Here is a 23,465-nt window from a genome sequence, read left to right as displayed (position 1 = left end):
TTCTTACTAATCAAATATGCATGCATTTGTTGAGTTTGTGCTATCTTTCTCACAAGACACTTAAACACTCTGAACTCTCTTGTTTAACAAAAGATTTAAAATATTAGATTACTAATATATTGTCACAAAATAACTCAAGTAATTTTTTAAATTTATTTTTTTAATTTGTGACAAGTATTTGTAGTCACCAAAATGAATATCTTTATAAGGTGTTTTATATTCAAATACTTTAGTAGAAAGAATAATAAGTGTCTTCTCAATACTGTTCCAAAGAACTCTTCTAATGAGCATATGAGTATACCTGCAATGGATCAAAATTGTTTTGACATTCAACAAAAAGTCTTTCAATATCAAATTATCTCTAACTTTAGTTTCTGACTTCATATGTGTGAACATGTAATGTTTTGCTATAACAAAATTTATTTGTATACTATTTAGTGATCTATTGTTAACTGATTCAAATATCTGCCAAAGATACCAATAAAGTATACAATAACTGTAAGTGTATTTTTTATCCATTAGACTACTGTTGAAGCATAATAAACTTTATGCACTTTTGACCTTTATAACTTTCTTGAGGCACCTAATGAGACTGTACTTGTCTTTAGAGTTGAGTATATAACCTTATTTACAATTCTACATGCCGCTGACATACAAGAATAGTGAAAATATACGTACTCCTGCTAAACTGATATAATCCATCAATCACATTTATCTCAAAAGGCCATATGAAAGAATAATTTGATAAAATATAAGTTACTCATTACAGAAAGTCTTTACTTTTTTTTTAATTTCCAAAAAAAATATTTAAAAATAGACTAACATTGACGGATATAACTTTAAAGCTAAATAATATATTCACAAAAGTTACATATCTTACGAATAAAATTCATATAATGGTGGGTCCTTCACAAATACCTAGCACAATATTAATATTTAGTCTTTGAACAAAAACATTAATTTGTAAGTAGTATTTTAATACAGTAATTAAATATTGATAATAAATCTTGCCAAACAATAAGCCTATTTTTGGACAAACTTATTATTCATATGAAACCAAATAAGTATCACATATTTATTACTAAAAATAAGCATGTAATTTAGCCAATACAGAACTTCTTTTGGGACAATCTGTACTCACATAAACTAAGCAACATAAATTTATTTAGTGCGACTTACCAAATATTCTCTACAAAATTCTGTCAAACAATAAACCTATCTTTGGATCAACTCATTGTTCACATAAAAACTTGAGAATTATGTCTATTTCTTACCACATATATTTTTTATTAATTGGCCAAACACTAACCTTCCTTTGGGCTAATTAATTGTTGCACAACTAAATAGAAAATAAATATAAGGTTCAATGTTTATTATTTGGCCAAACAATAAGCTTCCTTTGAGTCGATTATTATTCGCATAAATAATTAGCATTGATTTATTCTTAACTAGCTACCCAAATATATAAATATTAGTGATATGTATATGTAATTCTTAACTAACTATTTTAAAAACCGTTTCAAAACCGTTGAATCGGTCAAGAACCGACCGGTCAGATTGAACCGAAACCTGGCTATTTTTTGTGAAACAACATAGTTTTGGGTTTGCTAGGAAACGAAGAGCCAAAACAGGGGCTGAGGAACACGCCCAACACCCTTCTCCATTTCTCCTTTGCACAAAATTCCCTCAAAACTCAAAAGAAACCTTAGCCATCTAGCCTCCACCACCGCCACAGCAGTTACTCTCACTGCCACCATCCGTCGTGCTCAGGATCTTTCGTTGTCATCCGGTCATCGTGCTCCAACCCTTCTCCTCATTTACCAATTGCAGCTTCTTCCTCGAGCTTAGCGTGCTCCAACCCTTTATCCTACTCAGTCGTCCTTCGCCCGCCTCCGTCATCGTACTCGTCGCCTGGTTGCCATCTTCCGTCGTGCTCAACCGCTTTCCCTCATACTTTGCTCAGATCTCCTGATTGCCTGGTTCTTCATTTGTTTTGTTCAGAAACCACTTTGAATGATTATTGATTATTGATTAACTTTGCTCATTGTTGCTGTGGTCGTTGTTTGTTCTTTTTAATTTTTTGTTCAGAAACTAGTTTGAATGATTATTGATTAGCTCTGTTCATTGTCGTCTCTATGCTCGTTCTTTTGTGTTCACTGCTAGTGCTCGTTCTTCATTTTTTTTCAAAAACCACTTTAAATGATTATTTATTAACTTTGCTCATTGTTGCTATGCTCGTTCTTCTCTGTTCACTGCTAGTGCTCGTTCTTTGTTTTTTTTGTTGTTCAGAAGCCACTTTAAATAATTATTGATTAGCTCTGCTCACAGCTGCTATGTTCATCTTTTTCTAGTCACTGTTAGTACTCTGTTTTCTTCACTACTGTGCTTTTTGTAATGTGCTATTGGAAAACTTTGCAAAAACTACTATGGTGTATAGTTAGTTGGCAAAATTTGTTAATTTTTCATGAGATTTGCACAATGAAGATATTCCATGAGCTTTAATGAAATTTGTACAATGAAGCATGAGCTTTTACTGTTTATTATGATCAGTTTATCTTCATTAACTTTTGTGTTGACAACCTTATAAAATTTATTCATAAATTGTTACGGTGTTGATGAGTTTAATAATGTGATTGGGGTTGGCAATGGGTAAGGTAGGATAGGGTTTGGACCCTACCTTAATGCTACCCATGGGTTAAAAATTTCATTAAAATTCTACCTTACTTTATCCGAGGGGTTGAGAATCTGTCAACCCTAATCCTACCCGTACTCTATAGTTCTAAATTCTACCTTACCTGTAAAAATATTAAATTTTTCCAAGAAAATATAAAATTCAGTCATTCTAAATTTTATACATATTAATAAAATAAAAAATAAAAAATTAATACTCTAAATTACTAAATTAACTAACTAATTTAGTAATTACTCACTCATTGCAAGTCATTACATAAAAAAAATTGTAAGTTTAACTCTTACTTTTTTCAATATATACTTAATTTTTATAAAATATGTATTATATATGGAATGCATCCAACCCTAAATATGATATAATAAATGATAAATTATTAATAATTAATATGAACAAAAGTTATTAATATATTTTATGAATTATAAATTTAAATATAAATGACATTTTAAGGTTTAAATTAAACTATAAAATTTAACGAATTTATTTATATTTTATTTTATAAAATAATTATTTTAATTAAATTACAGTTAAACTAATTAGGCTAATAAATCAGTAAATCGATAATTAGAATGGTTGAATCATGAGTCTGATTTCAGAACTTGGTTTAAACCCATAGCATCCCCGTCTCCACACATGGGCCCCACACTACCATTTAATAACATATCCTCCTAATCACATGCTGCAAATATCTCTAAACTACCATACACCTTCCCCCATTTGTAGGTCAGATACATTCTTCATCTTTCTTCATCACACCAACAGCTGCCTACCCCTCACTGGCTAAGCTACTAAACCCAACGCCCAATCGACGCCACCTAATATTGCTCACTTCAGTTCCTCCCATTTCTCCGGGTACAAGAAAACACAATAATGGCTTTTACTCGTTCTTTCTCCTCTTGTTTCTCTTCTCTTCTCTTCCTCTTCTGTCTCCTAGCTTCTTTTTCATCCTCCACTTCTGACGCATCATCATCCGACGCTCCACACACCTACATCATCCACGTGTCAAAATCACAGAAGCCATCCCACTTCGCCTCTCCCCACCACTGGTACCACTCTATCCTCCGTTCCCTCCCTTCTTCCGTTGACCACACAACCCTCCTATACACCTACAACTACGCCCTCCATGGCTTCTCCGTTCGCCTAACCGCCGCGCAGGCCGCCGCCCTCCAGCGCAACCCAGCCATCCTCTCCGTCGTGCCGGACCAAATCCGCCACCCCCACACCACCCACACCCCTCGCTTCCTTGGCCTCGCCGAATCCTTCGGGATATGGCCAGATTCCGACTACGCTGACGACGTCATCATCGGAGTCCTCGACACGGGGATCTGGCCGGAGCTCCGAAGCTTCTCCGACGACGGCCTCTCCGCCGTCCCTTCCTCCTGGAAAGGCGTGTGCGAAACTGGTTCCGACTTTCCCGCTTCCTCATGCAACAAGAAGATCATAGGCGCCAGAGCCTTCTACAAAGGCTACGAGGCTTTCCGCGAGAAGCCCATCGATGAATCCACAGAATCCAAGTCTGCTAGGTGATAAAAATTAAATCAAAAGCTAACAATAACGTAACATAGTTACTATTTGAATTTTAATTACGACAAATCTATTCTTATGTTATATAATATATCCTTGCTCTGTTACTAGGGACACTGAAGGCCATGGAACGCACACTGCTTCAACCGCCGCTGGTTCCGTCGTTTCTAATGCGAGCTTGTTCCACTATGCACAGGGCGAAGCCAGAGGTATGGCTACAAAGGCTAGAATTGCAGCATACAAGATCTGCTGGTCAATGGGGTGTTTTGATTCTGATATTCTTGCTGCCATGGATCAAGCTGTTGCTGATGGAGTCCATGTAATTTCCCTCTCTGTTGGTGCAAACGGTTATGCGCCACCGTACTCTCATGATTCCATCGCCGTTGGTGCTTTCGGTGCAGCGCAGCACGGCGTTCTTGTTTCTTGTTCTGCCGGCAATTCCGGTCCCGGTCCGTTCACTGCCGTGAACATTGCTCCCTGGATTTTGACCGTTGGCGCTTCTACGGTTGACAGGGAGTTTCCTGCTGACGTGGTTCTTGGAGATGGGAGTGTTTTTGGAGGGGTTTCTTTGTACTACGGCCAAGAGTTGCCTGATTTTAAGCTTCCTTTGGTTTATGCCTCGGATTGTGGAAACAGGCTGTGCTACATTGGGTCTCTAGAACCTTCCAAGGTTCAAGGAAAAATAGTTGTTTGTGACAGGGGAGTGAATGCTAGAGTTGAGAAAGGTAGTGCGGTGAAGCTTGCTGGTGGGTTGGGAATGATATTAGCCAACACTGAAGAGAATGGTGAGGAGCTTCTCGCGGATGCACATCTTCTTCCGGCAACCATGGTGGGTCAAACCGCCGGAGACAAGATCAAGCAATACATAAAAACAAGCCAATCTCCAACTGCAACAATAGAGTTCAGAGGCACTGTGATTGGTTCTTCACCTTCTGCTCCACAAGTTGCTTCATTTTCTAGCCGCGGACCGAACCATCTCACGCCGGAGATTCTTAAGCCGGATGTTATAGCCCCTGGTGTTAACATTTTGGCAGGGTGGACTGGGAAGATAGGACCTACTGATTTAGAAATTGATCCTAGACGAGTCGAATTCAACATTATTTCGGGTACTTCTATGTCTTGCCCCCATGCTAGTGGCATTGCTGCATTGCTTAGGAAGGCATATCCATCTTTTACACCTGCTGCTATAAAATCTGCTTTGATGACAACCGCTTATAATGTCGATAACTCGGGGGGTAAAATTAAGGATCTTGGAACTGGTGGAGAGTCCAACCCTTTCATTCATGGTGCTGGACATGTTGATCCAAACAGGGCACTCAATCCTGGTTTGGTTTATGATTTGGACATTGATGACTACGTTGCATTCCTATGCTCAATTGGGTATGACAATAGGGATATTGCTGTTTTTGTTAGGGAGGCTCCTAGTTCAGACATTTGTGAAACTAAAGTAGCTAGGACTGGTAAGTTAACTAGTCCCGGTGATCTGAATTACCCGTCTTTCGCGGTTGAGTTTGGTGCGGATCATGGCGAGGTTAAGTACAAACGGGTTGTTACTAACGTGGGGCGTTCGGTTGATGCTGTTTACAATGTGAAAGTTGTTGCTCCTCCTGGTGTCGAAGTTGTAGTATCACCAAGCAAGCTTGTGTTTAGTGCTGAAAACAAGACACAAGCATTTGAGGTAACGTTTACTAGAGGGGTTGGGAATGCGGTTTCTTCAAGTTTTGGGTCCATTGAGTGGAGTGATGGAAGCCACAGTGTGAGGAGCCCGATTGCTGTAAGATGGAGAGAAGGACTCTCAGCATCCATTTGAGTGAACTCGAGCGTTACACGGATCTAGCAGCAGAGGTTTCAGGTTATGGTTTTAGTTTCTTTGTTGGTAATTTATGCTTGCTTATTGTTGTACAAAAGTATGTAATAATTGCTGGGTACTCTCTGTCTTGCAATTTAAATGCTAGCTTTGAAGTAGCAGAAGATGAACTTGTAATGAGTTATGATGGGATCAAGTCACATGAAGTGATGAAATGGCATTGATTAGAATAGCGATAGAAAAAATAGCCGTGGTTCTGCATGACTGCATATTTATTATGATGAATCAGCCAAAATGCTAATCACATTTTAGTTTGTCTTGCCTTTTCTAGCATATCTTCTTACTTCTAAGGAAAATGTTATTTGTATAGTTTGAATTTTTTTTAATAAAAAAGAGAAATTTAAGATTTAGTATTCTAGTGTAAATAACTAGAGTTCATAAATAGAATTAGTGCTAAAATAATGTCTTCAATTTTTCCTTTTATATATATAGAAAATATCACAATTCCATATGATTTATGTGTGGGACAAGAAAAGGTTGCTGCCATGGAAGGATGTAGTTTTTTGCTTTTTTGGTCAGAATGGAAGGATGTAGTTGAAAAACATGCTGGGGTGTTTTAGACAGATAGGCCCAATGAATTTATATTACACAAAAAGATAACGAGTTGTTCAATGGTGGGCCTTTTGAGGAAGAAGCAAATTGGGAAGTGGAAATATTCAGTTTTAGTGACCAATTTGAGTTGGTCGAGTGATTAGCAAATGTCGGGAACTCCAATATTATTTTGTGCATGCAGCTAGCAGCAAATTTTTAAAAGAAATTCAGATATGCTACAAATTGATCATTAATCTGTCAGGTTAAAAAATATCGTGAATAATCAAAACAAAAAAAAATTATGATTTTCATTAAAGTTTTCATGGGTAATTTTCAGTTCGAGTATATTTTGTTGAAGAAGAAAGTGCCGTTTTATTTCAACGTCTTTGACGGAAAGCATTAAAAGACAATGCTCATGTAATGCAAGTAAAAAATTAATGATCAAGCAATTTTTATTTGTGATCATAGTATGGTTCTTAGATGATTATTGATTATCGTTTGAATGTTATGAGACAATGCTTGTGTACATGTATGTAGAGTAGTTTGTTGTATGCGACGATTATTTCCTTTGATTACTCGACTTGGGTAATCTACACAACGATTTAGTTTTGTAGGTATATTTTTTTTTGGTGACTAGTTTTGTAGGTATATAGTAATCTGCTTAGGATTACATTTTATTATTCTGCAATTAATTACAAGAGAAAGTATAAGGATCTAACTATTCCACCAGCTAACTTAAACGACTTTTTAAAAATTAGATTTTTGAATTTGTTAAAAATAGAATTATAAAGTAACTCTTATTTTTACTGCGTAATACACATACAGTTTTGTGATCGTAACTATCATTGCTAAAACCACTCTCATTGCGTCACCCGTCTGCCGCACCTTATCTATGTGTTGCGCTGGACCAACCTACGTCAGATTCTCATCGCCGCAGAGTGCGCTGGCTGGGGCAACCGTCTTCCACCGGTCTATGTTGGAGTTGCTCTTGGTGTGTTACCATTCTATACCGTCGTTGATGCTAGAGGCTGTCGGAAGGAGCGATGGAGTCAACTCTACAACCATTCTGAATCAAACAAGAAGGAACATTCATAATCCTATATAAAGAAACATCCATCTACAATATAATAAAACATCCAGCTAAGAGCAAAGAAACATCTGCAATCCTATACTAAGAAACATCCATGTACAATACAAAGAAATATCCAACTAAGAGCAAAGAAACATCCGTCAAACAAGAATGAACATTCGCATTCCTATATTAAGAAGCATCCATCTAAAGAGCTAAGGAACATATGTTTAAGGAAGAAATAAACTTCTGAAAAATCACCAAATTAAATGAATTTTTTGTTTCCCTCCAATAAAGAGAGTTTAAACAAAAGAAAAAAAAAACCTCAGGTACTGGGCACAAGTGACATTAACTTGTAAGGGATTTTGTTGCAGTCAGTAGTGAGGGGACTTAGGGTCGGAATTGGGCGCGTTGTGGCCACAGACTACTGACAATCCTTCGCATGCATGTTGCGGTGGTCTTTGGCGACAGAGGACGCAGGCAGTTACTTCATGAATAGGACATTTAGCACCGAGTCAACGTTGTAGGGTCGGGTTACACGGGGGTATCGACGACGCGAGGGGTCAGGATGCGCTGTTAAGCTGACAGCGTGCAAGACTGCCTTCTTGGGGGCTATGGTTGTCAGCGCTGTTAAGTTGACACGTGGCTTCTTCATGCAGCGGTGGTGTGGCCGGAACTAGTTGGGAGGCAGTAGCGCAATTGGGTGGACTTCGGCAGCAATGTGGGTGGGAATGGGAGGAGAGTAATGTGCGATAGTTTTGTGAATTGTGAATTTTACTACATATGAAGGTGAAAAGGTAAGTTAGGGTTAGTCTTGGGTGAAAATGATGGCATGATTTTTTATGTTATTGGACTTTGTTCTTAGACTCTACATTAAAGTTGGCAAAGTTAGCTGATACCTTAGTTAGTTACCTAACAAAGTTGTAATTATAATTATAATGGGATTAATAATACTAAATCACGTGACACACTAACTAATTTGGTCATATAGCTTGGGATAGGATTATAATTGTTTGAAGTACTTTTAATATTTCGAATTAGGGATGACAAACGAGTATTTGCGGGGTACCCTTCTTTCGCTCTCCATCCTGGTTTAGAAAAATGTTCATTGTTCCCATTTTATTCTTGTCATGGGTCCCCATTTAATTATTTCTGCAGGAAAGGCGGGTACCTTAAGGGTGGCAAGCGAGCTAGGACATTCCTGCCTACCTAGTGAGGTGGTCTCTCTCTCTCTCTCTCTCTCTCTCTCTCTCTCTCTCTCTCTCTCTCTCTCTCTCTCTCTCTCTCTCTCTCTCTCTCTCTCTCAAAACTATTAAATAAACATTGTCAAAAACATGTAATTAAACATCTTCAAGTCTCTAATCAATTAAACATAGAACATCATCCAAATTATAACTTAAAACATCTTCAATTATCATTTTCAATTGCAAAAAAAATGGCGGATCTGCCGGAAAAGCCCGCGCCCGCTTCATTTTAATTATGCTGGTTTCAAATTTTCAGTGCAGCCTGCATTTTTTGGCCAGTTATACGGGCCACTTTGGTGAATTTTGGCCTGTTTACCACCCCTAATGATAATAAAAGAATATAAAAGTTTGAGATCTGCGAAAGAAAAAATGATAGTGAAATTAAAATTATAGACAAAAAGTAAATGTAATTTAAAAATTTTATTAAAAAATCAATAACAATTTAAGACTTAAGTATTTTTATCACACAAAACACATTTTTTATAAACATAATATTAGCTTTTTTTTTTTATAGATATTTTTGTTAGCACTTGTAAAATTCATGGATATAAATAATATTTTTTTTTCCCTTGAATCTATAATTCAAGTGGCAGGGACAGCAGGGTCCACCTCAATTACTGAGCCTGCAGCAGAGACCCCATCATCATGTGTGAGGGTGACCTCTACCAAACTCAATAATTACAAAAACCATTCAATTTTCAATGGAAATGGAATCTGCTGCTTCATACATACATGGCCATGGACTAATATTTCTTTACAAACATTTATTCAGAAAATGATTGCAGTTTTACATTAGCATCAATGAGTCAGGTTGACCCTTTTTTTTCTTTCGCTTGTATAATTACCACAACATTATTTACACTTGCTTTTCCCCGGCAAAAATCAATGTCAAAGCATCCATTGATCCGAATTGGTCCCAGTCCCACCCATCAGTTTCTGCAGCATAACGCAAAAACTGTTTTTGTCGTCGAAATGCCAATGGGACAAAAAAAACACCCAATGACATACATGACAGTAAAAACAAATAAATCAAAATTTAACATGTCCTTTAACTATAATACTACTGTGAACTATGATCCGCAGTTAGATTATTCCTCCTCCCCCTCCTCCTCCTCCTCCTCCTCCACTTCTTGAATCAGTCTTTCGATCTGCTTTCTATAAACCGGCATGAAGTGGTCAGCGATCATGGTTTGTGAGAGTCTAATTTTGCTATATAAAGACCTTGAGGTTTGAAATATCCCAATCTTAGTCTCATCTGGCTCGCGACCATCCGAACTCGTCGAGGTTTGGCTACTATTGTTTTCACTATCAGAAGCATTGCAGTGAAGTGTAACTATGTGCATTATTTTTCCAGGAGGGAAAAACCTGTGAACTTCCTTCATTTCTGAAGTAGAGCTCTGGGTTTGCGCACCAGAAACCTCTGTTATTTCTGTTTCTTCTTCCCTTATCTCCTTTACCACATTACCCTCTTCACCGTTGGAGCTTTCATACAACTGGTGCTCCAGCTCATGCCACAACAACACTTCATTCACGTGGTCCACATACCGGCCGTCTTCCAAAATGTCGCTGGGATGATCAGCATGTCTCTCATCAATCATACTCCTTTCATCGGCACATCCTATTTCGGAATACCATTCCTCTACAGACGAAGATACAGGTATGTTCATATTCTCGGAATTCACCCCTTTCTTGGTAGTATAAAGAGGTTGATCCAAACTTTCTTCATTGTTAGAGGTTGAACATGTGGGGGAGTTTGCTTCATCCTTGGAGGTTGAATGAGAAATTGCTCGACGACGAGGCCCTATGCAAGACCAAGAGGACAGGTTAAGACTTGGACGCATCCATGCTGCCTGAGCCATACTTTTGGCCCTCCTCATAACCACCTATAGTTGTTCAAAATTCAGAAACTGGAGAAAAAAAGTGCTTGCATTTCCAGGTACCAATTATTAAAATTTAGAAATTTAAGTTTATGGTTTTGACACTCTTTTGGCAACTGGATTGCAACAACAAAAAATTTTTGCTCAAAACAGGACACACAACTGGTTTCTTTGATTTTCTTGTTTTAGGCCTCTTTTAGTTATATTGCGCAGTTTATCATATCCAGCTTTTCAAGATAGTATATTGTTGTATTATATATGATACCTTTGCACAAAATTATATAAGAGAAGAAAAGTACCTGGGTGCCATTAGAAACAGGTTGCAACATTGCGCCAGCCCCTGCAACCTTTGATCTAGCAGCAGCAATGGATGGCAGACGAGAACCCAGTGCTGAAGCAGATCGACAGACAGTGCTGATTATTCTTGTTTGCTGAATTTGAGTCCTCAAGTCATTTATCCATGCTGACGCCATAACCTATAAACTTAACATAATTAATTATAATGTGATGCAGTAAAGCTAAAATGAAACACAAAAACATCAAACCCCATTTGTCCTAAAAATGTTGTTAATTGAAGCTCCATTAAGGCAACCAAACTAAATTATGTTCAGCAAACTCTATGTTAAAGCCTTGACTTAAAATGAGAGCATAAAGACTACTATAAGAAATACTTTGCATATTCTATAGTATACATTGTAAGACCTTAATGTTGATAAATGAGACTCAGAAAATCTCCAAAATGTAACTTCAACAATGTAGTCCATGTCCTATATAAACCCTCAGCTGTAGGATAATTACATGATTAATCTCCCAGAGTATATTTCATGCTGAAATTGTTGTTTGTTTCCAACTTATCAAATAATTCAGTTGATAGAAACCTAACAAAACCGCTCACCCATGTGTTATTTAGTTGATAGAATCCAGCATTGGCAGATCTCAAAAATATCATCATATATATTGGGCTAATCAATCAGATTATAAAATATTCTCAAATACAAGATGCATGATTCATTTTGTTTAGAAATTCTCAAGAACAAAACCTCAGAACGCAAGTCATCTGCGGAAGCAGCTGAGAATGTAGGCACTAAGTCTGCCTCATTTATAACAGAAGTGATAAAATCATTGCCGGACTCTGCCAACTCCCACGTCATACAAGCAGCTGCACAGAATAAAAATGTGTCAGTTCCAACTGAACATTCACTTTCCAAGATATTTGAATATATCCATTAAGTTTGGAAAGATGCAAAATCTAATTAACGAAAAGAATATAGCTTTTAATATTATATAAGACTGACCTGGAGCAAATGCAACACATGTAGTAGTAGACAGTGCCTTCTGCTCTCTTAGAATATAAGTTAGAAGTGCTGCTGTGCCACCACCCAAGGAGTGCCCTACAATCTGCATAAAAAAAGCCACTTCAATAAGTGAGACAAAAAACCACCGAAGCATCATACACTAGTATTGAAAGCTAAAAATCCAACATAGATGGATAGAAAACAAAAAATAATTTTATAAACTGGTTGGTATGAAGACCTATAAGATTATCTTATATGACTACAGAGGAACAAATATAACTTCCATATCCACAACTATTATCATGATTAGTAGCTATTTGAACATAAAAACACAAGTTAATGTGAAAAAGATGATTTTGCTTTCTAACAAGGAATGCATGCAAGAAAGGATTTTGAACTTCTTCTCCTCCCAAACCTTTGAAATTCATTGTCTACTTCTCAATAAAATTCTTTTATTAATACATATTGAAAAAGGAATCTTCACCTTAACATTATAGGAAGGGTAACGACTAAGTGCCTCAAGCAGACATGGAGTTGATAGCTTTGCAATCCATCGAGCAGCTGCAAGCATTCCACCATGCGCATAACCTAATACCAGATCACTAACACCTCCCTGATGAACTACACTATGATGAAAGGGTACCACAGATCCTGTAACAGCTGTTAGAGTATCCTTGATACTGTGTGTCCCCCGAATTAATAATAGGAAACATCTCATCTCATGATCAACTATTATTGTAAAAGCTGGTTTCAAAATCTGCATGACAAATGAAAAGACAACTTTACACATGTATTGCTTTTCACGAAATGAACTACGACTACCGATATGGCAAAAACTATTCTATTAATCAAATATGCGCCTGATTTGTTAGTCTAAAGTAACATCTTCTGTTATGTTATATCAGCCTTCCCTCCAACCACAAATGATACAGATATTAAGTTTTTATGGTGCTTTTCTCATAAATTCAGAGAAGACTTACTCCTGCTTTTGGTTCCTGAAAAAGAACATTTTCATCATTGTAGCCAGTTTCTTTCAAGAACAAAGGGAAGGGCTTTTTTGAAAAATGCCAACACAGAGTCAACAAGGTTAAGAGATGCTTAAGTTCAGCAGTAATATCAGATCCTTTCAGTTGTAAACTGTCCTTATCAGCAAAGACACTTTCAACATGGTACTTTCCCTGCACAGCATAAAAACAACGCTAAACAGTTAAAAATTAATAGTCACTAGTTGTAACACAACTCCACAGTTTCCTTAACTATTATCTGTTGGTTAAAGAAGCAAAGTCCCTATAACCTGCTTCTTCATTAGAAAGTTGATACCAAATGCCAAATCTCCAATAGGCCATTTAGCAAGCGTCTCCGAATATGTAAACCTGAGAGTCTCCGACAACGTCGAGATCGTCTCTAACCATGTTGCAGGGGCTTGGATTAATCTATGGGAAACACGTTCGATACCCAAAGGCACAACATCCTGCGAATCATTGCCATTGTGATCTTCATCTTTGTCTATTTCATGAGACTGCAATCTCCTATTCAATGTGTAGTACAAAAGAGCAGCTGCACCCACTGCAGTAGCCATAGTTGTAGTTGACATGATTCCACTATCCCTATTTCCTATACCAATAACTCGGTTAATAACAAAACAACTCTAAAAGATATGATAAAAGATTAAATAAGGGGGAAAAAAAAACTGGAAGACATTTTGTCAATTTCTACAGTATAAATTAAACCAAAATAGTGATTTTCAATTTTTTTATCAAATTGGGAACTAAAACTATAAGAATCAAAATTGTAATAAAGAAAATTAGAGAAAAGAGGATAAAGTAGAACACATAATATGAAAAAGACTGAGGTTTTTCAATATTACTATTCAACAGGTAAATCTAACATTTTTATTTGGCAATAAAATTTGAACTTCGAGTTTCGATTCATTCGGTTAATCAATAAACAGAGGTCGGAAATAAGCGATCAAGTCAATTAATTTGATTGGAGAAAAAATTGCAGCAGCCTGAAGAAATGAAAAAAAAAAAGCTGCAACAGAAAACCCTAATAATTCTAAATAACAAAGTTTATAAAAGAAAGTATATAGTATACAAACGAAAGTTAACAAACCTGACGAACGTGACTTCAGAAGAAACAAAAGGGAAAAAGAAAACGAAGAGATTGAAGGAAACATATTGAATTGAAAGTTTGATAGTTTATAAATTGTAATGAAGCATGTAACAGTAATCCAACCAAATGAAAGTACCCTGCTGACGTTTGTTTTTTAAAGTCTTATATTCTGTTTGAAGAAAAAGAACGTAAAAACACAGCGCAGAAACAATAAGGAAGAACAGTCTGTTTTCATTATTCTATGGGTTTAAGGGACACGTGGCGTGTGTACATGATCCTACGTACAAGGTGTTTTCAAACCGACACCAGCGAAGAAGAAACTTTCTTCAGCTAACTGTATACCCGAAGAATGGAAGACAAACTACCTTCCATTCTCCGTGGGAAGCACGTGAGCAACGGACGGGAACAATTTAAATTGAGGAAATGATATTTTCGTCCTTGACCATTCAAAAATACTTTTAAGCCCCTGACGTCCTTAAAAACTGGACGGATCAGTCCCTCTATCTAAATGTCTCCGTTAGACTCAACGAAAAAAGCTGACGTGCCTCCCGTAATATTTGTCACGCGTACGTGTTGTATGACAAACTTCCCACTCATGTGTACATGTTCACGCGTCGCCATGAATTCTCCACTTCACCATAAATTCTCTACTTTGCATGTTTTTTTTTCCATTTCTTTCAAACCATTCTTACCTTCAAAACTTTAAATCACTCAAGCAAACATATCAATGTATCGAATGGAAGAAAAGTAAATTAAATTTAGTAATTTAGAGTGTGTTTGGCTTAATTTGAAGCATCAAACGTAGGTTTAATTGTTTTGAAAGTTTCACTTTCTAGTTTGGCTATTTTATTCTTCTTCTAAACGTAAACGTGATTCTGTTCTTCAACCCAAGTTTAATCAAAACTAAAAATGATAGGCTTTACGTTTACATTTTCACGTTAGATTGAAATTTATTTTCTATTTTCTAATTTTGTCCTTCATTGTTCATATGATTAATTTTGTTTTTTTTATATAATATTTGTTCTCTGGTACTCTCTCATGGATATTATTATTCTTTATGGGATTCTTATTTTTTTTGTTTATATATATTTTTTACCTATTATTTTTTTTGTATAGAATAATAATAGTAAAATTATAGCGTACTAAAAAAGAGCACTAAGAGTACTAAAAATATCTATAGAAAAATATCATAAAAAATTTTTAGATTTATTTTTATCATTGTCAAGATAAATATTTAACTTTTATTATTTTTAGTACTCTCTTTTATAATTGTAATTTTTGTGTACTATATTTTAGTATAATTTTTTTATAATATAAATTATGATCTCATTAAAAAAGACAAATTAAATAAAAAATTAATCATAGGTAATAATATAATCATAAACGTTGAATTCCAAAATAATATTAAGAATAAGATTATTGAGAGTACTAGAATAAGAGTACGATGTAAAAAAATATTAAATTAAAAGTATGCAAAGTGGAGAATTCATGGTGAAGTGCAGAATTCATGGTGAAGTGCAGAATTCATGGCGACGCGTATGCGTGGGTCACGTGTACGCGTGAGTGGAAAGTTTGTCATACGACACGTACGCGTGACAAGCATTTTCCGTTGGGTCTAACGGAGGCATTTGGACGGAGGGACTGATCCGTCCAGTTTTTAAGGACATCAGGGACTTAAAAGTATTTTTCAATGGTCAAGGACGAAAATGTCCGCGAAAAAAAAGGTCAGGGACGAAAATGTCCTTTACTCATTTAAATTAAAAGAATTAGGGCCCTCAAAATGGGCCAAATCCATCGGGCCAGCCCGTTTACCCATTTAAATGGGCGGGCTTTTCCTCCAAAATTAAGCTCGTTTAAATTTCGGGCTAAACGGGCTGAGTTCGATTAACTCGAAAAAAATGACGGGTTAAACGGGCTAGTTCGTAGGCTAAACGGGTGGTCCGTTTAATTTTTTTTACATTTTAAAAAAAAAGTAGCACTTTTAGTCTATATTTTCCTCGATCCGACCCAAAAATCTGACCCATCAACTAAAAAAAAATAATTATTTTTTAAAGGTTTTTGACCTAAAAGTAATATTTTTTGTCAAAATATTTTTTAAAAAATAAAATAAAAGAATAAACGGGCTGGCCCGTTTAACCCACGGACTGACCATAAACGGTCCGGGTTGAAAAATTATGGCCCGCGAATAAAGCGGGCTTAAACGGTCCAACCCATTTAACTCACGGGTTTAACGGGTCGGGCCTAAATGGGCTGGGCTAGTTCGTTTGACAGCCCTAAAAAGAATGTTAGTTGTCATTTAACTTTCAGTCTTTAGTCAATTTTTTAAGGATTTATTATTATTTAATTAATTTTAAATATCCACTTTCACGTAGGCTTATTTTTTTTATATTAAAACCGTGTGTATTGTGTCTGATTATGGAGCTGTGGGGTGCTATATAGAAGTGTGAAGCAGCTTTATCTGAACCTTAGTATGATGAAATCGGACCATCCGATTTCTTTGTTAAGGAAATTTGGGGTCACAAATTGGATGGTTCGATTTGTGTGGAGGAAAAATTTTGAATTTTGGCCATTGTAATCGGATCGTCCGATTTCAGTAGGGTTTAATTTTTTTTTATTTCGAGAAATACAAATCGGACCATCCAATTTCAGTATAATATATATTATTTCAATGGACAAATAGAAATCGAGTGGTACGATTTGTTATATTTATATGTGTATATATATGTGTGTGTGTTACGAGTTTGCAAATCTCTTCTTCTCCTTCGTGCTGTTCTTCTTCTTCCCTCTGCTCTATCTCCATTGTTTTGTTTGAGTGCAAAAAAATTGATAGTGGAGTTTATATGTATGTGAGTGAGAAATATGGATGATATAGTCCTATTAAAAATATATTATTTTGGTCAGATTTTGTTACAAACATTTGAAGGAGTGAAATTTGTTTGTGAAAATTCGTTAGATATTGTTATTCCATTTACAATCTCATTCGAGGAACTAAAAGGTGTGATTTGTGAGAAGATAGATTCTGAAATGTTAAGGAAAATATCATGCATTTTATATAGGTATCCTATACCGGTATTTGACGGATTCGTTCAATTTCAAACCAAATATATAACTGATGAAGGGAGCATGCAAGAGATGTTTTCAATGTATATTGAAAGTCGCACTTAGATGCCGTTCATTGAAATGTATATTGAGTTTGAACAATCTGAGGCCGACCGAAATATTACTTTTAATATTTATTTATGTTAGTATCAAATTTTTGGTATGATTGATTTATAAGTTATAGATAGATTTTACTTTTAATTTCAGTTATTAAATATTTGTTTATTAAATATTTATGGTACTGCTGTCGTCGTGGAAGAAATTTCTATTGTCACAGATGGTGAATTTGTTGTGGGAATGGAATTCAGTTCTAGGAAAACTATTATTATGGCGATGAAAGATTATACTATCCGAAGAGGTGTAGACTACCGGGTGTATGAGTAAGAGCCGCTGACATTTTATGCCAAGTGTACGCAGTATGGGTCAGGTTGTGATTGGCTTATCAGGGTTAGCAAGATCAGCAGAAAGTACTGTTGGGTTATAAGGAGGTATAATGGTAGTCACACTTGTACCAGAGTAACCATTTCTCAGGATCATTCGAAGCTAGATTCAAACACAATTGCAGAAGCGATAAAGTCGTTGGTTGAGGCTGACCCCTCGATAAAGGTGAAATCAGTTATTGCGGAAGTGCAGTCAAAGTTCAATTACACCATCAGCTATCGAAAAGCATAGTTGGCTAAGCAAAAGTCAGTGAAAAAATATTTGGAGGTTGGGAAGCATCGTATCAAGTTTTGCCCATATGGTTTGAGGCCATGTGTCATAAGGAGCCATCAGTAGTCATCCATTTTGAGATTATGCCTGCATATCAAAGCGATGACTTGGTTACTGATATCCAAGTGTTGCATCGAGTCTTCTAGAGTTATTACCCATATATTAGAGCATTCAGACATTGTAAACCAGTTGTCTAGGTGGATGTGACCCACTTGTACGGAAAATATATGGGTTGTATGTTGGTTGTAGTTTCACAGGATGGTAACAACAATATCGTCCCAATTGCATTTTCTATTGTGGAAGGAGAGAGTTCTGATGCGTGGCACTTTTTTCTTAGTAACCTACGAATGTAGTGACTCGGGATGGTGTGGGACTGATCTCTAACCGACACGAATCCATCAATGCAGTTGTGGCCCGCAGTAACGGAGCTTGGTCACCTCCTAAAGCTTTTCACATGTTTTACATCAGGCATATAGAGTCAAATTTTTTGAGAAATTTCAAGGCACCGTGCCTGCAAAAACTTGTCGTCAATATAGGTAACATCGACTAATTCGAAGTTCATAATTAACAGAGTTATCTTTATACAGTGTTTCTCATCTATTTTTTTCTTTGTTTTTTCTTATTGCGCAGGATATTCGAGGACAGTCTGCGAGTACGAGTTGCGTTACTAGCGCTTACGAGAACGAGGTGAGGCTTACACTAACTGGTTAAGCCGAATCCCCCGCGAACAGTATGCATTGACCACGAACTTAGCGGAATGCATCAACTCAGTCTTGAAGGGTGCACGCAATCTCCTTATCACTGCACTTGTGAAAATAATATTCTACAGGCTTAATGAGTTGTTCACATGAAAAAGAGCCGAGGCGGAGGCTCAGATTAATGCTGGACATGTTTTTTCTGAACTTGTGACCTCCAAATTGCATGCAAATCAACTTGCATCAGGAAACATCCAGGTTAATTGCTTTGACAGGCAGAATGAGGTCTTTGAAGTGCGTGATATGCCAAGTGGTATGGAGAATGCCGTCAACCTCCGTCGACACCGATGTGACCGTGTTGAGTTCCAGGTGGACCGAATTTCATATCGACATGTGTTTGCATGTTGTGCAAATCAACGGCTAGATTGGCAAGTGTATGTACATGATGTTTATAAGATGGATCAAGTTCGACGTGTATATCGAGGCAGGTTTAGGCCACTAGGGAATCCTACTACATGGCCTGCTTATAACGGGCCTCGATTCGTGCCAAATCCATTCCTGAGACGGGTTTCCAAAGGTTGCCCAAGGATGACGCATTTTTTGAACGAGATGGACACGCGAATGTTACGTGGTCCTAAACGGTGTAGGCAATGTGGGGCCGAGGGCCACAACCGTAGTAGATGCCGTCAATCCAGAGGTGCAAGTGCCGGCAACAATGCTCAGCAGAGTTATGTATTTTACATTTTATCCAAGTACTCGATGAATCAAACAACAAAAAAGTAAACATTTACCCGGACTTGCATCATCACCATGATCAAACTCGTCGTCTTTGGATTCTTAATCATCATCCATATCTTCTACTTCGTCCTTCTCTTTGTCTGGTTTATCTACTATATAGTCATCAGCCTCTTGCTCAATTGCCTTAGTATTCTCCTCAATTAGACCCATTGAAACACGTCGTGGGTTATGGCTGTTAAGAATTCCTTGACCACCATCACTCCTATTAGAGTCTCTAGATACTACCCCTCCAGAATTTCCCAAGGAAGTGCAGCATGGAAACCTCGCGTCCAAGGAATACCTGCCCATCATCATATCAGGCTGATGGCTAGATGGTGATCGGCTTGGATTTGCACCCATGAACCCAAGTAACTGGCTAAATGAAGCTCATTCTCCTATGTCAAACTGTGGAGTACTCCAGTACTGTTGATGTAATGGGTATGATGCGGTAAACTATGTTTGAAGTACATATGGAATTGAAGACCGTGGTTGTTCTTCTGGTGGTTGAGGTTAAGGTAGCGGTGACTGATAGTCATCATTCTCCTGCTCTTGGTTGTCATCATCCCTAACTGGATTACCCTCATCATTCTCTTGCACCATAAGATCCGACAAGTTCAAGTGGTTGCCATATTTTGTACAATACCAATGCATGTAAATCTCTAAGGGATGCTGTGGAGGCACAGAAATCTCAGTAAGAATGTGATTATACCTATTTGTCCACTACATCACCCAAAATGAATGAGTCGTGGCTATGGCCCAGTCAAGATTCTTTGGACTAGTCAGAACTTCCTCGTGTGCCATATCCGAACTCCGTTCCTGATGAGGAACTCCCTGAATGAAACTGAACTATCGCCTAATCCGATCGGAAGCATGCCACTCAATGCATTCAAATGATACTAATGGCACCGTAGCGCTCCACACAATTGAGTCAATGTAGATTTTTGCAGGAATTATGTCTGGCTCAATGCAATCAATAGCATAGGCCTGCCACACAAACTGCACACAATAAAAGAAACAAACGATTACAAGCCAAATAATAATTACACTAAAATAAAAACAAATACTCCTTTAATGAAAACAAACTTGGCCTTCCTGAAGATCATCAAATGACTTCCTAAAGTGAGCAAGACTAAGTGATGAGCGGATATTTTATACGCTTTTTGGGGATAATTTCATATAGTTTAGAGTATGTTTTAGTTAGTTTTTAGTCTATTTCTAGTAGTTTTTAGGAAAAATTCATAATTCTGGACTTTACTATGAGTTGTGTGTTTTTCTGTAATTTCAGGTATTTTTCTGGCTGAAATTCAAGGAGCTGAGCAAAAATCTGATTCAGGCTGAAAAAGGACTGCTAATGCTGTTGGATTCTGACCTCCCTGCACTCAAATTGGATTTTCTGGAGCTACAGAACTCGAAATGGCATGCTTCCAATTGCATTGGAAAGTAGACATCCAGGGATTTCCAGAAATATATAATAGTCCATACTTTGCACAAGGATAGACGACGTAAACTGGCGTTCAACGCCAGTTCTTTGCCCAATTCTGGCGTCCAGCGCCAGAAAAGGATCAAAAACTGGAGTTGAACGCCCAAACTGGCATAAAAACTGGCGTTCAACTCCACAAATGGCCTCTGCACGTGACTCACTCAAATCTCAGCCCCAGCACACATCAAGTGGGCCCCAGAAGTGGACCTCTGCATCATTCATCATAGTCCACTCATATTTTGTAACCCTAGGCTACTAGTTTAGTATTTAAACAACTTTTAGAGACTTATTTTGTATCTCATGACATTTCAGATCTAAACTTTGTATTCTCTGACGGCATGAGTCTCTAAACCCTATTGTTGGGGGTGAGGAGCTCTGCTGTGTCTCGATGAATTAATGCAAGTATTTCTGTTTTCCATTCAAACACGCTTGTTCCTATCTAAGATGTTCATTCGCGCTTAACTGTGATGAAGGTGATGATCTGTGACATTCATCACCTTCCTCAAACCACGAACGTGTGCCTGACAACCACCTCCGTTCTAAATCCGATTGAATGAGTATCTCTTAGATTCCTTAATCAGAATCTCCGTGGTATAAGCTAGAACTGATGGCGGCATTCATGAGAATCCGGAAAGTCTAAACCTTGTCTGTGGTATTCCGAGTAGGATTCAAGGATTGAATGACTGTGACGAGCTTCAAACTTCTGAAGGCTGGGTGTTAGTGACAGATGCAAAAGGATAGTAAATCCTATTCCAACCGGATCGAGAACCAACCGATGATTAGCCGTGCTGTGACAGAGCGCGTGAGCGTAGTTTTCACTGGAAGGATGGAAGGTAGCCATTGACAACGGTGATCCACCAACACACAGCTTGCCATAGGAGGACATGCGTGCGTGAATCAGAAGACAGAGGAAAGCAGAGATTCAGAAGACAAAGCATCTCCAAAACTCCAACATATTCTCCATTACTGCACAACAAGTAACCTTTAATTTATGCTCTCTTAGTTATTCACAATTCAACTGATAAACATAATTGACTTCCTGACTAAGATTTACAAGATAACCATAGATTGCTTCAAACCAACAATCTCCGTGGGATTCGACCCTTACTCACGTGAGGTATTACTTGGATGACCCAGTGCACTTGCTGGTTAGTGGTACGCGTTGTGAAAAGTGTGATTCACAATTCGTGCACCAAGTTTTTGGCGCCGTTGCCGGGGATTGTTCGTGTTTGAACAACTGACGGATTATTTTGTTGCTTAGATTAGGAAAAATCCTTCTTTTTTTTTTTTTGGTTTAGAGTCTTTTATTAATTATCCCTTGTTAAAATACTTTAAACTTATAGCTCAGTTATTTAGAACGTGGTGTTTATGTTCATGATAATTGGCTATCATATTTTTAAAACCTTTTTCAAAAATAATTTTTCTATTAAATCCTGTGCCAAACTTTAAGTTTGGTGTTTTCAAAAATAATCTTTCTTAAAATTTTTGAAGGTCCCATAACTCATTTGGCTAGAGCGTTAATCTGCGTTCTTGGTAATTGGGTTAGAGTCTTTTATATTCTTTTCAAAACCTTCTTTTTCATAAATAATATTTTCTCTATTAAATTGTGTGCCAAACTTTAAGTTTGGTGTTTTCTTGTTGAATCCCCCTTGGTTTTCGAAAATTTTGGTGGTTTTCTAAAAAATTTTAAGTTTGGTGTTCTTTCTTCATGTTCTTGTGTTCTTGTGAATCTTCAAAGTGTTCTTGAGTTTTCCTTGTGTCTTGATCTTTAAATTTTTAAGTTTGGTGTTCCTTGGTGTTTTCCCTCCAAATTTTTCGAAAACAAGGAGCATTAGATCTAAAAATTTTAAATCTTGTACTATCTTATTGTTTTTCTCTCTCCTCACTAAATTCAAAAAAAATATCTTTTCAAAATATCTCTTCTAACTTCCTAACTTCTTATCTTTTCAAAATTTGTTTCAACTAACTAACTAACTTTTTGTTTGTTTCTTAACTTTTTCAAAACTACCTAACTAACTCTCCATCTCTCTAATTTTCGAAAATATCTTCCCTCTTTTTCAAAAATTTCTTTTTTTTATTAACTAATTAATTTCTTTTTTTTATAAACGAAAAAAAAAAATTTTAACTTCAAAATTCAAATTCTTTTTAGTTATTTTATTTTATTTAAGTATTTACTTTTTATAAAATAAAATAAATAAAAAGGTAAATCAGTCCAAGTTATATCCATAGATCCATCATGGACATAAGTGGAAATGAACAGTCCAGGAGGACTCTGGGGTCATATTCTAACCCCTCTACTGCTTCATATGGGAGTAGCATCTGCATACCCTCCATTGGAGTCAGTAGCTTTGAGTTGAATCCTCAGCTCATTATCATGGTGCAGCAAAGTTGCCAGTATTCCGGTCTTCCACAGGAAGAACCTACAGAGTTTCTGGCACAATTTTTACAAATTGCTGACACAGTACATGATAAGGAAATAGATCAGGATGTCTACA

At 36.9% G+C, this 23,465-nt stretch overlaps 2 protein-coding genes and 1 long non-coding RNA gene across 7 annotated transcripts; 2 read left to right on the top strand and 1 right to left on the bottom strand.

The window, feature by feature from the left end:
* The first annotated feature begins 3,324 nt into the window (after nucleotides 1–3,324).
* Nucleotides 3,325–6,331, top strand: LOC107617858 (Subtilase family protein). The gene is made up of 2 exons (XM_016319729.3): nucleotides 3,325–4,212; nucleotides 4,325–6,331. Exons 1-2 carry the CDS (start codon nucleotides 3,560–3,562, stop codon nucleotides 6,021–6,023), a joined length of 2,352 nt encoding a protein of 783 aa, XP_016175215.1. The 5' UTR covers nucleotides 3,325–3,559; the 3' UTR covers nucleotides 6,024–6,331.
* Nucleotides 6,332–9,673: 3,342 nt separating this feature from the next.
* On the bottom strand, nucleotides 9,674–14,615 carry LOC107618364 (Alpha/Beta hydrolase fold-containing protein). 3 transcript variants are annotated; one of them, XM_016320401.3, is made up of 8 exons: nucleotides 14,494–14,615; nucleotides 13,391–13,710; nucleotides 13,077–13,274; nucleotides 12,581–12,853; nucleotides 12,097–12,199; nucleotides 11,842–11,960; nucleotides 11,101–11,277; nucleotides 9,674–10,807 (listed from the first exon to the last, which is right to left on the bottom strand). In XM_016320401.3, the coding sequence occupies exons 2-8, from the start codon at nucleotides 13,688–13,690 to the stop codon at nucleotides 10,013–10,015; spliced, it is 1,965 nt and encodes a 654-aa protein (XP_016175887.1). In that variant the 5' UTR covers nucleotides 13,691–13,710; nucleotides 14,494–14,615; the 3' UTR covers nucleotides 9,674–10,012. The 3 variants fall into 3 exon arrangements, with proteins under 3 accessions (XP_016175887.1, XP_016175886.1, XP_020968196.1); XM_016320400.3 differs by having other exon boundaries at nucleotides 14,209–14,587; XM_021112537.2 differs by having other exon boundaries at nucleotides 13,391–13,703; nucleotides 14,209–14,587.
* LOC148543950 (uncharacterized) lies at nucleotides 10,440–22,750 on the top strand. 3 transcript variants are annotated; one of them, XR_015899766.1, is made up of 3 exons: nucleotides 10,440–10,581; nucleotides 10,657–10,860; nucleotides 20,776–22,750. It is a non-coding gene; the product is annotated as an uncharacterized LOC148543950 (long non-coding RNA). The 3 variants fall into 3 exon arrangements; XR_015899765.1 differs by having other exon boundaries at nucleotides 18,649–22,750; XR_015899764.1 differs by lacking the exon at nucleotides 20,776–22,750 and having other exon boundaries at nucleotides 10,657–11,634.
* Nucleotides 22,751–23,465: the final 715 nt, after the last annotated feature.

The sequence above is a fragment of the Arachis ipaensis genome, chromosome B9 (genome assembly GCF_059453495.1).
Source record: "Arachis ipaensis isolate K30076 ecotype BB chromosome B9, ASM5945349v1, whole genome shotgun sequence".
Taxonomy (NCBI): domain Eukaryota; kingdom Viridiplantae; phylum Streptophyta; class Magnoliopsida; order Fabales; family Fabaceae; genus Arachis; species Arachis ipaensis.
Note: the sequence above shows the minus strand (reverse complement) of the source record. Positions and strands in the feature narration are given on the sequence as shown.